At 42.7% G+C, this 17,411-nt stretch overlaps 1 protein-coding gene across 2 annotated transcripts in view; it reads left to right on the top strand.

Annotated features, from left to right (window-relative positions):
• The first annotated feature begins 1,911 nt into the window (after positions 1-1,911).
• Positions 1,912-17,411, top strand: part of SBF2 (SET binding factor 2) — a 509,682-nt gene continuing 494,182 nt past the window's right edge. Inside the window, exon 1 of one of the 2 annotated variants that reach the window (XM_025265781.3) lies at positions 1,912-2,137. In XM_025265781.3, coding sequence (XP_025121566.1) covers positions 2,083-2,137 — 55 coding nt within the window. In that variant the 5' untranslated portion in view covers positions 1,912-2,082. The remainder of the gene's footprint in view (positions 2,138-17,411) is intronic. The other variant, XM_025265782.3, reaches the window with a different exon arrangement.

The following is a 17,411-nucleotide window of genomic DNA, read 5'->3' as shown; positions in this document are numbered from 1 at the left end:
TGCACACTTTAGAATGGTTTCTTTTATGATATGTGAATTTCACCATTAAAAAAAAAAGTAAAATGGGGAAGGAATATGATAGCTGCTTAAAAATGAGAAAGCTGCTTAAAAAAAGAAAATTAAAAAATGAGAAAAATATACAAAGATAGATTTTTCTTCTGGGTATTTCCATAGAGCAAAACTGGGGGAAGTTACAGGACAACTCTGGCATAACACGGAAGAACTTTCCAACACTAGTGTTGTTAAACAGTGGAATAGGCAGCCTCCCAAGGAAGTTAAATTAAGCTTTACTGAAAGTGATCAAGTTAGATGAGCTCTCAGGGAAGTTATAGAGAAGATTCTTACTTGAGGTGTGACTAAAGCTTTTTTAGTTTAATTATTTTCAAGACCTATCTGCTATCTTTCCTCCACATCTGCAACTAGGTTGATTCAGTTTGACCATAAGCAATTTGCAAATGAACTCCCTGAGTTCAAGTATTCCTTCCCTGGAGTTTCAGTTCTAGTGCAGCCCAACCCTCTCAATCTGTAGGTGAAAAAAGTGCCACACACACAGAAAGAGGAAATGATCAATGAGAGTAAACTTTCAGTAGCTGAGACACCAAATCTCTGAACTCTCAATTCAGAGTTCTAGCCATTGCAGCTTCCTGCTGGTGGCTGGGGGAATTTGTATATTCACTCATCAAACATACTACTGCTGCTGCTAAGTCGCCCCAGTCGTGTCCAACTCTCTGCGACCCCAGAGACGGCAGCCCACCAGGCTCCCCCGTCCCTGGGATTCTCCAGGCAAGAACACTGGAGTGGGTTGCCATTTCCTTCTCCAACATCAAACATAATAGTTAAGCACTTAAAAGACCCTTTGCTAAGAGTAAATGGTAAAGGTTAAACCCTCAATTAATAATGAGTAGTGATAAGCACCTAGGATGATGATCATTTGCAAACTATGAAGATTTCCCAAACTTCCCTTGTAACATATCCTGCTACCAAAACTTCATGAGATACTACAGAGGGCAAAGCATGCTCACCTGGGTTTCTCACTTGCCAAATTCCAAACAATAAGAGGTGCAGTAACAAGTGACCTAGATAATTCCTCGATTGGATGATGATACATACGAATTCATTTTAATTGCATTGTTTGAACAGGGAAGTTGGAATTCACCACCTGCTCCTGCGGCAGGAGCCCTGGGACCGCTGCAGGGGGCGAAAACCTAGGCGGGAAGAACTCTTTGGGGAGAGACAAACCTTCTCCCTCGGACTCGGTTGTTGCGGGCCAGTTCAGGAGGATCCCGGGGATGCCGCATTCTTTGGAGGAATTCAGCCTCCCCAGGCGCTCTGGGGGAAGCCCAGGCCAACCGCCCCCAGCCCACCCAGCACTAAAGCAGGAGGCGCCTCTGAGGATTGCGCAAAAGCCTCTCCCTCCTCCGCCTGTTTGGTGGCATGTTCCTAAAATTCCCATCTGCACAACATAAACAGGAAACGTGCAGCAAAAGCCCTGGCGGTGCAAATTCCAGGCTTCCAGTCGAGGGCGGGAGAATCTTGTCTTGGGAAGGCGGGTGACCGGGTGGAGGGGCCGTTGAAGGTGGGGGTGGGGAGGGGAAGCAGCAAACTTTCCAGGAGACCCCCTCATCTATCCCTGTCTCTTCTTCCCAGACCCAGAAAGAAAGAGTGGAGAGGACGGAAGGAAGGACAGCCTGCTTTAGGAGAAACAGGGGAGCGGGAGGTGGGCCGCGGAGGGGCAGCCAGGCCTCAAAGTGAAGCACCCCGAGAGGCTGCTGTGACAACGCGCAGTAGGAATACACTAGGCTGCCTACTCCCAAGATCGGCTGTCCGAGCGGCCCGGGGAGGGTGGGGGTGGGCTCTCCGCCGGGGCTTGGGTGAATGAGCCAGCGCGGGTGGGGGCGGGGAAGCAGCGGGCGCTAAGAGCGGCGCAGGCGCAGAGCGAGCCTCGGTTGTCAAACATGGCTGAAGGGCCGCCGCTGCGGCTACTGCTGCTGCAGGGAAAATGCTGAGCCCTCCCGGGCCCGGTGGGCGGCGGCGGCGAGGGCGGCGACGGGCACCTGCTTCTCGGGCGCGGCGGCGGAGGCCATGGCCAGGCTGGCCGACTACTTCATCGTAGTCGGCTACGACCACGAGAAGCCAGGTAAGGGTGTGGGTCGGGCGCCGCCCCCGGGCCTCTCTGCCCCCGCCCCCCGGCTGCCGTCCAGTGGGCTCCTCTGGGCTGGGCATCGCGGCCGGGAGGCGGGAAGGGCCGGTCCCGGCCCCGGTGGAGCTGGCACTCGGCGTTGGGCCTTGATGGCCCGGCTGAGCCTCGCGGTGGGCGTGAGGGGCCAGCACGAGGGGCGAGGGAGGAGGAGGAGGAGGCGGCCTCGTCCTCCGGGCCCCGGGCGGCCCAGCTGGGGCGAGTCTGGGTGCCGTGGCGCTCGCTCTGAAACGGGCCGGGTACCACGGGCATCGCCCCGGTGCCGGCGGGCTTGGGTCAGGGCTTCAGGGCTGGGAGGGCGGGAGCCAACTGTGCTAAGTTCCTCGGGGATAAACTTCTGCCTAGCATCCTGAGTGAGTAACGAATGACGCAGGGGGCTGTCCTCTCCGAAAGGAAGTGCTGAGAGTCCAGTGCTACCTCACCCCTGAGCTGGTGGGGGCCCGTCTAGTCACCGCGCCCGTGGACGCATGGTACCGAGAGAGGGCAAATGATCCTTGAACTTATGAACATTTCTAGGAAATGCGTGTTCTTTCAGGACAAATCTGACGGTCATTTCAAAAGGAGTCTGAGTACGATCATTTAAATAAGGACCGTCAGCACATCGCTGCAGGTGATCTTGTTTCACTTTAATGAGTGTTTTAATTAGCCTTTTCATTCGTCGCAGAATTATCCTCTTAGGTAACAATCTGGCAGATATATTTTAATGGAGGGATTTCCACAATTTAAGAGAATTCAATGTTTATGCACGTTTATTTTTGTATTCCTTTTGTATTACTGCGTAGCTAAGCATAATGTGATAAATTGAATTGGGGAAGCACATCTATTTCAGGGTAACTTCAGGGTAATTTACAAGAAATTTAAGGTCTCAGCTAGACAGCCCTTCCTTTTTCAGAGGAGATGCTGAGATTGTGTTTTGCTGATGGTTACAGTCATTTGTAGCTTCAGAATACCATTGTTCTTCCCACTCTTGGTGGACTGCCCCTTTCACTGTTCCTCTCCTAATAACTTCCTTTAGTGGGGACTTTTAAAAGTCTTTAGTCTTTATTCTTGACCTGATTGAGATTAGCAAGAGAAGGGTTGGACTATATTTTAAATATTTTCTGACTACACAAAGTTTTATTTATTTCCTAGTAATTTTGCATAGTCTGCTAGCTCTTTCTTACCAAGACTGACAATATGGAGAAGCAGAGTTTGTATTTAACATTGTTTCATTTTTAGTGACTTTGAGTTTTTTCTCACTTAGAAAAAATGGAAACAATCAAAAACTTGCAGAAAACTTGCAAGTATGGTACAAAGAACCTTTTTCTCCCTGAACCTTTAGGAAGTGCTGACCTGATGCCTTCCCTATGACCCCAGGTTGTGTATTTTCTACGAACAAGGATATTCCCCTGCATGATCACAGTACAATCATCAAACATCAGGAAATTTACACTGACATAGTACTTCATGTAGTTCTCAGACTGAAACAGTGTATCTCAGATTGGGACTTGAGCCCACCTGCAAGACTGGAACCCAGCGAAAACCCACCATCTGTTAACTGATCACACACACCTGGTTTCAGGACTTATGAAGCTCAGGTTCTTGATGTGTCATCACAGAAAGAATTCAGTGAGAGACAAATTGATAGATAAGTGGATTTATTTAGAGAGAAACACACTCCACAACCAACCCTGAATATTCATTGTAAGGACTGATGCTGAAGCTCCAATACTTTGGTCACTTGATAGAAGAGGCAGTTCATTGGATGAGACCCTGATGCTGGGAAAGATTGAAAGCAAAAGGAGAGTGTGGTGGCAGAGGATGAGATGGTTAGATAGCATCACAGACTCAATGGACATGAACTTGAGCAAACTCTGGGAGATAGTGGAAGACAGCCTGGCATGCTGCAGTCCATTGGGCTACAAAGAATCGAACCCGACTTAGCGAGTGAACAACATACTCCACAAGCAGAGTGTGGACCATCTCCGAAGACAACAGCCTTGAATTATGGCTTGGTTAGTTTTTATGGGCTGGATAATTTCATAGGCTTATGAGTAGGAGGATTATTGTTTTGGGTAAGGGGTAGAAGTTTCCAGAAATCAGGCCATTGCTCACTTTTTGGTCTTTGGTGGCTGGCTTCGAACCTGTCATGGCGCCAGAGGGTGTGTCACTTAGCTTGCTGATGTGTTACAGTGAGCCTTATACTGAAGCTCAAGGTGTAGTGGAAGTCAGCTTGTTGGCCATCTTGGACCTGTTTGGTTCTAATCTAATTGTCGCATCCTCAGGCTGTGTCATTCTTTTAAAGTTTATGCCCTGCCCCCTCCCCTCCTGTTTCAGTACTGGTTCAAGTTTTGTTGATTATGCCGTCTCTTTACTGGCAAAAGAATCTGATTCAGAATCATATATTGCATTTATTTGCCATAGGGTCGTCTCATCAGAGGTGAGGCAAGCTCTTGGATAGCTTTGGAGCTCAGCTGAGGAATCATACTGATCTTCAGGAGTTTATTTGCATACTTGATGGTGATGAATTTCATTAAGTTCTCATTTACTTTCAGTACATTCTTGGCCATATGCTTCATGACTTCTTCAATCCGAAATGATTCCCTCATCTTCTCTTGATTTTCATAATCCTTACCCTAATGAAGATTGTGTGCATGCATGTTCAGTTGTGTCCAACACTTTACTATTCCATGTACGATAGCCTGCCAGGCTCCTCTGTCCATGGGATTTCTCAGTCAAGATTACTGGAGTGGGTTGCTATTTCCTACTCCAGAGGATCATCCCAGCCCAGGGATTGAACCCGCGTCTCCTGGGTCTCCTGCATTGACTGGTGGATTCTTTACCACTTCCCACCTTGTGGGAAGTCCCTTGTGCAGCTTGTGGAATCTTAGTTCCCCAACCTGTGTCCCCTGTAGTGGATGTATGGAATTCTATCCACTGGACCACCAGAGAATTCCCTAAAGTTAATATTTGATAGTGTTTTTCCTCCAATTACAAAATTAAGAAAAGGAAAAAATAGCTAATGTTTTTCGTGAGGATTGCTTTGAAACTATGTGTCTTGGTCCTCATCAAACAGGTAATGTATTCCTTTATGCATTTATATCTGTATGGATTCATGGTTTTCTTTTTTTTGGCTGGGTTATATTGTTGCTATTTATTTAGTTCTTCAAATTTTCCTCATTCGGCTAACTAGGGCCCATTTAGTCTGGCTTCTGTGTCTTTATGACATGTCCCCACTGTGAGCGTTTTACTTTGAGTGTTTTTTTTTTTTTTCTTTTTTACTTTTTGGCATAAGAAGATGTTTTGGGCTTATCTTGTACTGTCCCTGCCTCAGTGCTGGAATCAGCCATTTCTCTAGGGAGACCTGGATTGTTTTAATGCTGGATGACATTAAGAAGCTAAGATCTCAGTGCTTGTGTGTTTACTGCTGCTGTGTTGCTACTGCTTTTAGGCTTTCTTAATGGACGGAGCTGGGGAATACATGTATGGGTACACACAGGTGGCTCAGTGGTAAAGAATCTGCCTGCCAATACAAGGAGACACAGGAAGCAAAGGTTCAATCCCTGAGTTGGGAAGATTCCACGGAGGAGGAAAATGGCAACCCACTCCAGTATTTTTGCCTGGAGAAATCCCACGGAGAGAGGAGCCTGGTGGGCTACAGTCCATGGGTTGCAAAGAATTTGGAAAGGACTGAGCAACGGAGCACGCATGTGTGCACACACGTTTATGTCTATATTTATTTATATATATTAAAAAACTCTGAGTTCCTACCAATATCACCGATTTCAGTCCAACACTTCTGGGTCCACTCAAGTTTTTCCCTTTTTCATATTTGTAATATTCTTCTCTGATAGAAATCCGGCTCCCATTATCCTTATTATATTTACTTCTTTGTTCAATCTCCATGTATTACACCAGTCTTTCATCTTTGCTACCACCCTCTCCCTCCTGGATGCCTTCCTCTCTCTGTCGGGCTCAGATTCTTCATTCTGTCTCTCCCAACATCCTGCCCCTGTTAGGACCTAATAGCCCTTACCAGGATGTCTCAGTACAGGGACACCCTATTCAGCCAGCTCTGGCTCTAGCTCCCCATGTTATCTTACCCAGTGTCTGTGGATATACTTCTTACCCTACTTAGGTCTGACACACGACTCTGGGCTGCTTCCATTTGAAGGAAGACATCCTCATTCCATACTCCCCAGTGCCCTATTCCAGGTTGCCCCTCTGTTTTGGCACCCTCCTTGCAGTGCTTGGACTCTGACTGAACTCATCTCCTTTGGCCTTTCCTTCCCACATGGAGTACCTTCTTGGTTCACTTGGGCTCTGATACTACCGCTCCCGCCAGGCTATAATGACTGCTCCGTATCCCACAGCAGAGAAAGGGAAGATTATTTTTTTAAGGAACAAAATCCAGAAGCTTTTTAAATCACAGAATCTCGATAGCAAAGTGTATCTTTCTTTTAACTTGGGATAATTTTGCGACCCCATGGACTGTAGCCTGCCAGGCTCCTTTGTGCATGGAATTTTCCAGGCAAGAATACTGGAGTGGGTTGCCATTCCCTTCTCCAGGGGATCTTTCCAATCCAGGGATTGAACTCGCATCTCATACATCTTCTGCATTGCAGGCAACCGTTTGAGCCACCAGGGAAGCCCCAATTTTTCTTTAGTCATACTTATTGATGTAAAATTTACATGCAGTAAAATCCACCTTTTAACTGAACAGTTCAGTGAGTTTAGACAGATGTATGTGTAAGTGTAGCCAGGCAAGATATAGATAGAACACTTCCCTCCAGAAAGCTCCTCTGTGCCCCTTTGTACAGTTAATTCTTTCCCTAGCCTCTGGCAATCACTGATCTTCTTCTGTCCTTACTTTTTTATCTTTCTTAGAATGTCTTATAAATTAAATTATGCAGTTTTTTATGTCTGGCTTTTTTCACTTAGAAAAATATGTTTGAGACTTACCCATCTTGTATGTACTGTCAGTTCCTTTTTATTGCTAAATATAACATGATTTGTTATCCATACAGCCATTGGTGGACATTTGAGTTTCTGGTTTTGGGCTACTATGAACAAAGTTACACTGAATATTTGCAAAAAGATCTTTGTTCATTTGATTTCATTTCTCTTGGGTGGATACTTAGGAGAAAAATTGCTGGGTCATATGTCATGGTATGTGTGCGGGTTGGAAATTTTCAGAGAGGAGGCAGAGTGAAAGGACAGTAAAGTTTATTAGAGCAGGGGAGGGGGGATCGCTGCCTGTACTGTAGGCCCACTTCCTGCTAGTCAGGGAGAGCAGACCCCAAACAGGGCTCTTTGGTCTGTATAGCTGGAGGACAAGAAGTAAGGCAGGGGTCTTTTGAGTCATTTGCTGATTGGATGAACTACATATATACATCCCTCTACCGGGGCTTCCCTGGTGGCTCAGTGGTAAAGAATCCACCTGCCAATGCAGGAGACATGGGTTTAATCCTTGGGTTAGGAAGATCCCCTGGAGAAGGAAATGGCAACCCATGCCAGTATTCTTTTTTTTTAATCAACATATTGTTAATTTATTTATTTTTGGCCTTGTTGGGTCTTCATTGCTTTGCGAGGGCTTTCCCTAGTTGCAGGGTAGGGGTGGGTTTACCCTTCGTTGTGGCGCACAGGCTTCTCACTGTCATAGCCTCTCTTGCTGCTGAGCACAGGCTCTAGGTGAGGGCTTCAGTAGTTGCAGCACAGAGGCTCAGTAGTTGTGGCCCATGGGCTTAGTTGCTCTGTGGCTTGTGGAATCTTCCCAGACCAGGGATTGAACTCTTGTTCCCTGCATTGGCAGGCAGATTCTTATCCACTGCGTCACTGCCATCAGGGAAGTCCCACACCAGTATTCTTGCCTGGGAAATTGCATGGATGGATGAAGCCTGTTGGGCTACAGTCCATGGGGTCGCAAAGAGTCGGGCACGACTTAGCTACTAAACATAGAACAAAAACATACAGGGCAGGAGAAGAGTAAGACAAATACCTTTTCCTTATATGGGATGGGAGTAGGAACAGGCCATACTACTCAGGAGGACTCAGAGATTCTACGATGGTTACAACATGGCGGGAAGGGCGATAAGAGTCTGGTGGTTTTTGTTCCTGCATTCCAAGATCCTTCTCGCTCATCTTGTTCTTTTATCCTCGGGCACCACACGTTTGATCAGTGTCTGTTTAACTTTATGTGAAACAACCAAACTGTTTTCCAAACTGGCTGTGCCATTTTACGTACTTGCCAGCAGTGTATGAGATTTCCAGTTATTTTTTAAAATTTTATTTATATTACTTTAAAAAATTTAACCATTTTAGTGGACATGTAGTGGTATCTTATTGTGGTTTCATTTTGAATTTTCCTAGTGGCTGATGATGTTGAGCACCTTTTCTTGCACCTATTGCACTGGAATATTTTTGTAAAGAGTCTGAGCAAGTTTTTGCTCTTTTTTATATTGGATTGTTTGGCTTCTTTTTTTTAGTTGAAGTATAGTTGATTTACAGTGTGTGTTAATTTCTGCTGTACAGCAAAGTGATTCAGTTATACATATATATATATTTTCATTTTTATATTCTTTTCCATTTTGGTTTATCACAGGATGTTGAATATAGTTCCCTGTGCTATACAGTAGGACCTTCTTATTTATCCATTCTTTATGTAATAGTTTTCATTTGTTTGGCTTCTTATTATTGAGTTTTAAAATTCTAGATACAAGTCTTTATCAGGTGTTTTGCAAATATATTTTTCCAATCTGTGGCTTGCCCTTTCATTTTCTTAGCGATAGCTTTTGAAGAGCAAATGTTTTAATTGGAATGACTTTTTGTTGTTCTTGTTCAGTTGCTCAGTTGTGGCTGACCCTTTGGGACCCCATGGACTGCAGCATACCAGTCTTCCCTGTCCTTCACTATTTTCTGGAATTTGCTCAAACTTTTATCCATTGAGTTGGTGATGCCATCCAACCATATCATTCTGTGTCATCCCCTTCACCTCCTGCCTTCAGTCTTTCCCAGCATCAGGGTCTTTTCTAAAGAGTAAACTCTTCACATCAGGTGGCCAAAGTATTAAGAGCTTCAACTACAGCATCAGTCCTTCCAGTGAATATTCAGGGTTGGTTTCCTTTAGGTTTGATCTTGCAGTCCAAGGGACTCGAGTCTTCTCCAGTACCATAGCTTTTTTAGGTATTTAAATGGTTTTGTATCCTTTCAGTAGTCATTTTTACTGAAACTCTCTATAAAAACCTACTGGGACAAAATTCACCAAATCTATATAATTGTTTGAATTGTGAATGAAGAATAAACCTAATTGAGTCTACAAACCTTTGTTATAAAGCTTTCTTGAGTTAGTATGATTTTATTACCTACATCACTCTAAAAGCTAGCATTATGATATTATGATTCTGAAATATGCTGTGTTTAATTCCAGAATGTTCCTGGAATTATCTGTTCAATATACTAAACTGTGTTTGTTCATAAAATGTAATTAATAATATTTTTAGTTGATTTTTTTTCATTTTTCTGTTTTAAATTTGAATTGAAAGAAAACCTTGTTTTTTGAAAAATTACTTTTACAAACTGGAAAAAATAGTTATTATATGCTATTTGAATTATATGCAAAGAAGAGTGCTTGACACATAGTAGATGTTTAATAAAGATGTATTGAGTGAGTATGTACATATGGACTGTGGCTCAGATCATGAACTCCTTATTGCCAAATTCAGACTTAAATTGAAGAACCTAGGGAAAACCACTAGACCATTCAGGTTTGACCTAAATCAAATTCCTTACGATTATACAGTGGAAGTGAGAAATAGATTTAAGGGATTAGATCTGATAGAGTGCCTGAAGAACTATGGAATGAGGTTTGTGACATTGTACAGGAGACAGGGATCAAGACCACCCCCAAGAAAAAAGAAATGCAAAAAAGCAAAATGGCTGTCTGAGGAGGACTTAGAAATAGCTGAGAAAAGAAGAGAAACGAAAAGCAAAGGAGAAAAGGAAAGATACACCCATCTGAATACAGAGTTCCAAAGAATAGCGAGGCGAGATAAGAAAGCCCTCCTTAGTGATCAGTGCAAAGAAATAGAGGAAAACAGTAGAATGGGAAAGACTAGAGATCTCTTCAAGAAAATTGGCGATACCAAAGGAAGATTTCATGCAGAGATGGGCACAGTAAAGGACAGATATGGCATGGACCTAACAGAAGCAGAAGATATTAAGAAGAGGTGGCAAGAATACACAGAAGAACTGTACCAAAAGATCTTCATGACTCAGATAATCATGATAGTATGATCACTCACCCAGAGCCAGACATCCTGGAATGCAAAGTCAAGTGGGCCTTAGGAAGTGTCACTACGAACAAAGCAGTGGAGGTGGTAGAATCCCAGTTGAGCTATTTCAAATCCTGAAAGATGATGCTGTGAAAGTGCTGCACTCATTATGGCAGCAAATTTGGAAAACTCAGTGGTGGCCACAGGGCTGGAAAAGGTCGGTGTTCTTCCAATCCCAAAGAATGCTCAAACTACCCCCACAATTGCACTCCTCTCACATGCTAGTAAAGTAATGCTCAAAATTCTCCAAACCAGGCTTCAACAGTACGTGAACCATGACATTCCAGATGTTCAAGCTGATTTTAGAAAAGGCAGAGGAACCAGAGATCAAATTGCCAATATCTGTTGGATCATCGAAAAAGCAAGAGAGTTCCAGAAAAACATCTACTTTTGATTTATTGACTATGCCAAAGCCTTTGACTGTGTGGACCACAACAAACTGAAAAATTCTTCAAGAGATGGGAATACCAGATCACCTGACCTGCCTCTTGAGAAATCTGTATGCAGGTCAGGAAGCAACGGTTAAAACTGGACATGGAACACCAGACTGTTTCCAAATAGGAAAAGGAGTATGTCAAGGCTGTATATTGTCACCCTGCTTATTTAACTTATATGCAGAGTACATCATGTGAAATGCTGGGCTGGATGAAGCATAAGCTGGAATCAAGATTGCCAGGAGAAATATCAGTAACCTTAGATATGCAGATGACACCACCCTTATGGCAGAAAGGGAAGAGGAACTAAAAAGCCTCTTGATGAAAGTGAAAGAGGAGAGTGAAAAAGTTGGCTTAAAGCTCAACATTCAGAAAACTAAGATCATGGCATCTGGTCCTATCACATCATGGCAAGTAGATGGGGAAACAGTGGTAACAGTGGCAGATTTTATATTTTTGGGCTCCAAAATCAGTGCACATGGTGACTGCAGCCATGAAACTAAAAGATGCTTACTCCTTGGCTGGAAAGTTATGACCAACCTAGACAGCATGTTAAAAAGCAGAGACATTACTTTGCCAACAAAGGTCCATCTAGTCAAGGTTATGGTTTTTCCAATAGTCATATATGGATGTGAGAGTTGGACTGTAAAGAAAGCTGAATGCTGAAGAATTGATGCTTTTGAACTGTGGTGTTGAAGACTCTTGAGAGTCCCTTGGACTGCAAGGAACTCCAACTAGTTCATCCTAAAGGAAATCAGTCCTGAATATTCATTGGAAGGACTGATGCTAAAGCTGTAACTCTAATACTTTGGTCACCTGATGTGAAGAACTGACTCATTTGAAAAGACTCTGATGCTGGGAAAGATTGAAGGTGGGAAGAGAAGGGAATTTCAGAGGATGAGATGGTTGGATGGCATCACCGATTCAAAGGATGTGAGTTTGAGTAAGCTCCGGGAGTTGGTGATGGACAACAAGGCCTGGCGTGCTGTGGTTCATGGGGTCATAAAGAGTTGGACATGACTGAGTGACTGAACTGAACATATGGAAAATACATAAAACTCTAAGGAAGGGTCTTTTGAGGGTTCGCTTCCTGGCTCATTGATGGCTGTCTTCTCATGATGTCCTTACATTGAAAGGGGCAAGGGAGCTCTTTGGGGTCTTTTTGATATGGACATTAATCCCTGTAATGAGAACTTTGCCCTCATGCCCTAGTCACCTCCAAGTACTATCACTTTGGCCCCACCTCCAAATGCTAGCACATTGGGAGATTTAGGTTTCAACATATATGCATTTTCTTTTTTTTTTTGGAGGGGTGTTCACAGATTCTATGACAGACTCATAGACTTGATAATTAGGATGGTGACTTTAGAACATTAGAGAGTTGAAGGGGCCAAAGCCAGTTTGCTAAATGTACATCCCAGGTCATATGCTGTATAAACTTTATATAGTCCAATTTATTTCATTTCTTTTTAGACAGTCTGTATAACCTACAAACCGTGGCTTATGGAAAGAGGCAGAGGTGACTAAAATTCCAAACTTGGAGGTCTGGGATGTTTTTTGATACCATGACTTAAGAAGTTTGTAAATGTTTTTCTATTAAATTACTTATTTGTGTTTTTGGCTTGGAAGATTATGGGTTTTACTTGACAGTTATCTAGATGGAGTCTTCAGAAGATGGACAGGCCTGGGCTGACCACAAAGACTTGAGAATCATTAGTAGATAGATCTGCGTCACTGTGAGTACCCAAGGAAAGTCTCTGTAGAGACAGAAGAATAGAGGACCAAGGACTGATCTTTGGGGAACACTGTTACTAAGATGGAGAATAAGAGGACCCACAGAAGAAGGAGTTGGGGAGTTTGAGAGAGAGATTTAATTTTCCCCAATAGTAGTAGTTCTTCTCAATGGTGATAAAACCCCTGATTTTTGGCTAGTTTTGTAGCCATGTAGGAGAGACTATTTCAAGTTACTAACAGATAGAAACACATGAATGAGTTTTGGCCAGTTGGATGTAATTGGAAATAATGCATGCAGTATCCCCAGAAGTATTCTTGAAAGGATGAGGGTATTTTTCTCTTACTTTTTTCTTTCCTGAGACTGGCTGCTGCTGCTGTTGCTAAGTTGCTTCAGTCGTGTCCGACTGTGTGTGACCCCATAGACGGAAGCCCACCAGGCTCCTCCATCCCTGGGATTCTCTCAGGCAAGTGGATCCTGAGACTGACATGCTGGTATAAAAACTGGAGTCATCTTAAACCATGTAGATAAGGGCCCACATCCTGGAGAAATCAGAGCAAAAAGCTAGAAAGAACCTCGGTCCCTAATGACTTATAGTGGGGTTATTATAGCTGCCTCTGGAATTTTTTTTTTTTAAGACTATAACTTTGTATGTGTTTGTTTATTTGTTTACTTTGTGTTTAAACTGCTAGAAATTAGAGTTTTCTGTTGCATGAAGCTAATCTTAATCCAGGTACACAGAGGTGGAGGAGATTGGTATCCAGAGTCATAGAAAGTGGGGGGACTATTTCCAGCATCAAGGGTGGCAGATAGAGGTCTGTGAGATGTGGAGTTAGTGAAGATCTTTGTGTTTCATAAAATTTTAGAGTTGAAAGTTAACTATACGTCATTTGACTCAACGTATTTTATGGATGAGGAACCAATGTGCCCATGTTCCCACAACCCTTCTCTGCTACATGTTGTTACCTGTGAATGGTCACACAGCTTTTATCCTGGACTGCAAGTTTCCTGATGCCTGTATTCTAATACACCATGCTATCCTTTGAGAATTTATATCAAGGATAGTCTTTACTCCAAAACTGTTTCAGCCAGAATGTTGTATTATAAAACAAATAGTAAAACTTTAAACAGGAGAAAGAATTGGAAGTGAATGCAGCAGATTAAGACCATTTGTTTGAGTCATCTGAATTTTGAGAGGTAAGAATATCTGGTTGGAAAACATGGAATGCTTTGTCTTCAGGATAAAAAGACTATTTTTTTTTTTTGTATCCCGGAGTTGTGTGGCTGATTAGTGCTTAATAAGACATGTTTAAATTGAATTGCAAGAAGTAGTGTGGTTCACTGAGAATTTTAAAGTGTATAGGACAGATCTGAGCATACACAAAGGCAGAAAGAAGAGTGGGAATCAATAGAATGAGAGCACTTGATCCTGGAAAGAGTGGAGATAGGTATGGGAAGGAAGTTCCTTAGGACTTGAAGTCTGGAACACATGTATACAGGATACAAATATATCAGTGGGCTCTGAATATCCCCCCTCTAAAAAGAGTATGCACTTTGGAAAATAATATTGCCATATCATTAGTCTTGGAGACTTTCTATAATGGGGTCCATCAAAACATTTCACTGATGAGCTGTGGGGATTTTCTGGATGATGACAAGTCACATAGGCGTATTATAGAACCAGAAATCTACAGGTAAAATGAGCACTAATGGACAGGGTACTGTTGGAAAAAGACAGTGGTGAAGCGTGCCAAGAGAGTGGTTTCAGGGTAAGCTTTAAATTTGGATGCAAGTATATAAAAAATGAGTTCCTAAGAAGTCTAACCTCTCAAAATAAATTTTTGAGAAGCAATTTTATTTCCCAGCTTCAGATCAGATCAGTCACTCAGTGGTGTCTGACTCTTTGCGACCCCATGAATCGCAGCACGCCAGGCCTCCCTGTCCATCACCGGAGTTCACTCAGACTCACGTCCATCAAGTCAGTGATGCCATCCAGCCATCTCATCCTCTGTCGTCCCCTTCTCTTGCCCCCAATCCCTCCCAGCATCAGAGTCTTTTCCAATGAGTCAGCTCTTCGCATGAGATAGCCAAAGTACTGGAGTTTCAGCTTTAGTATCATTCCCTCCAAAGAAATCCCAGGGCTGATCTCCTTTAGAGTGGACTGGTTGGATCTCCTTGCAGTCCAAGGGACTCTCAAGAGTCTTCTCCAACACCACAGTTCAAAAGCATCAATTCTTCGGTGCTCAGCCTTCTTCACAGTCCAACTCTCACATCCATACATGACCACAGGAAAAACCATAGCCTTGACTAGACGAATCTTTGTTGGCAAAGTAATGTCTCTGCTTTTGAATATGCTATCTAGGTTGGTCATAACTTTCCTTCCAAGGAGTAAGCGTCTTTTAATTTCATGGCTGCAGTCATCATCTGCAGTGATTTTGGAGCCCAGAAAAATAAAGACTGACACTGTTTCCACTGTTTCCCCATCTATTTCCCATGAAGTGATGGGACCGGATGCCATGATCTTCGTTTTCTGAATGTTGAGCTTTAAGCCAACTTTTTCACTCTCCACTTTCACCTTCATCAAGAGGCTTTTGAGTTCCTCTTCACTTTGTGCCGTAAGGGTGGTGTCATCTGCATATCTGAGGTTATTGATATTTCTCCCAGCAATCTTGATTCCAGCTTGTGTTTCTTCCAGTCCAGCGTTTCTCATGATGTACTCTGCATTTCCCAGCTTAGGTTAACATATGTTGTAGGTTGTTGTGCCCAATATGATGATGATATTCATTAAAAACTATTACAACAGTGAAGCCATTGACTAAATCGTATTGGTAGACTAGTATTTATTACTTTAGAAAGTTTGCTGTTGTCAAAAATGAGATCATTAAATATCACAAGATTTATGGTGCTTTTTAAATTACTGCTGAATTTGATTAATAATTTGGGTTATGCAGTTGTTTATAAAGTAAATGCTATTCATTTGAAGTTCTCATTTTTGTAAGCTACATTGTGAAGGAAAATATCTTTTATGATTTCATAATTTTACTTTTCCTTATATATATCAGTATCATTATTGAATTTTTCATAAAAAATTTTAGTTAAACTTGTAAGTTTTCCATTGTTTACTGAACAAAAGAAATGAAGAAATATTTTACCTGTGGAAATATTTCATATGACTGCTACTTAAGTATAAATGGATTTAAATAGACTAGATTTTTCAAATTGTATAGTTCTATAGTTACCGATTATTCTCGAGTATAGAACAAAAAGATTAAGAAAATAAAAAAGCTTGTATTTTAAGGGAACATTATATGGCAGCACCAGAGAAATGGGTTTCCCAGGTGGCTCAGTGATAAAGAATCTGCCTGCTAATGCAGGAGACGCAGGAGATTTGGGTTCGATTCCTGGGTTGGAAAGATCCCCTGGAGTAGGAAATGGCAACCCACTTCAGTATTTTTGCCTGGAAAATTCCATGGACTGAGGAGCCTTTATGACCCCTTTCCATGGGTCACAAAGAGTCAGACACGACTAAACAACTGAGCACACACCAGAGAAATAATCCTTACTTTCTAAAATGTCTTAATGACAGTACGATTTATTGTGTAATCGCTACAGGCTAGCTCTCCAACACTGTTAATTTCTTAGGGCTTCCATAACAAATTATCACAAAGTTGGTGTCTTAAAACAAAATAATCCTTCCTTATTCTGGCTTCTAGTGGTCCTAGGCTTATTTTATTTGTGGCAGCGTAACTCTCATCATAATAGTGACAGACTTTATTTTTGGGGGCTCCAAAAGCACTGCAGATGGTGACTGTGGCCATGAAGAAGCTTACTCCTTGGAAGAAAAGTTATGACCAACCTAGACAGCATATTAAAAAGCAGAGACATTACTTTGCCAACAAAGGTCCGTCTAGTCAAAGCTATGGTTTTTCCAGTAGTCATGTGTGGATGTGAGAGTTGGTCTATAAAGAAAGCTGAGTGCTGAAGAATTGATGCTTCTGAACTGTGGTGTTGAGAAGACTCTTGAGAGTCCCTTGAACTGCAAGGAGATCCAACCAGTCCATCCTAAAGGAAATCAGTCCTGAATATTCATTGGAAGGACTGTTGCTGAAGCTGAAGCTCTGGTACTTTGGCCACATGATGCAAAGAATGGACTCGTTGGAAAAGACTCTGATACTGGGAAAGACTGAAGGCAAAAGGAGAAAGGGGTGGCAGAGGATGAAATGGTTAGGCAGCATCACTGACTCAATGGACATGAATCTGAGCAAATTCAGGGAGATAATGGAGGACACAAGAGCCTGGTACGCAACAGGGGACAACAGAGGAGGAGATGGTTGGATGGCATCTCTGACTCAATGGACATGAATTTGAGTAAACTCCAGGAGTTGGTGATGGACAGGGAGGCCTGGTGTGCTGCAGTCCATGGAGTCGCAAAGAGCTGGACACAACTGAGCGACTGAACTGACTGGCTGACTGAACTCTCATCTCTGCCTCATGTTCACATGGCCTTCTTTTCTGTATCTCTGTGTCCCAATCTCTTTTCTTTTATACAGAAGTAATCATTGAATTTAGTGCCCACCTTAAATCCAGAATGATTTCATCTTGAGATCCTTAACTAATTAATACTGCAGAGACCCTATTTCCAAATAAGGCCACATTCTGTGGATATGAATTTTGTAGGATACAATTCTGCCAACTACAGACACAGTGGTTCATGCAGTTTTTGTAATGCTAGCTGTTTG

Source organism: Bubalus bubalis, chromosome 16 (genome assembly GCF_019923935.1).
Source record: "Bubalus bubalis isolate 160015118507 breed Murrah chromosome 16, NDDB_SH_1, whole genome shotgun sequence".
In the NCBI taxonomy this organism is placed as follows: Eukaryota; Metazoa; Chordata; class Mammalia; order Artiodactyla; family Bovidae; genus Bubalus; species Bubalus bubalis.
The sequence above is the reverse complement of the archived record's forward strand: the minus strand, read 5'-3'. Positions and strand labels throughout refer to the sequence as shown.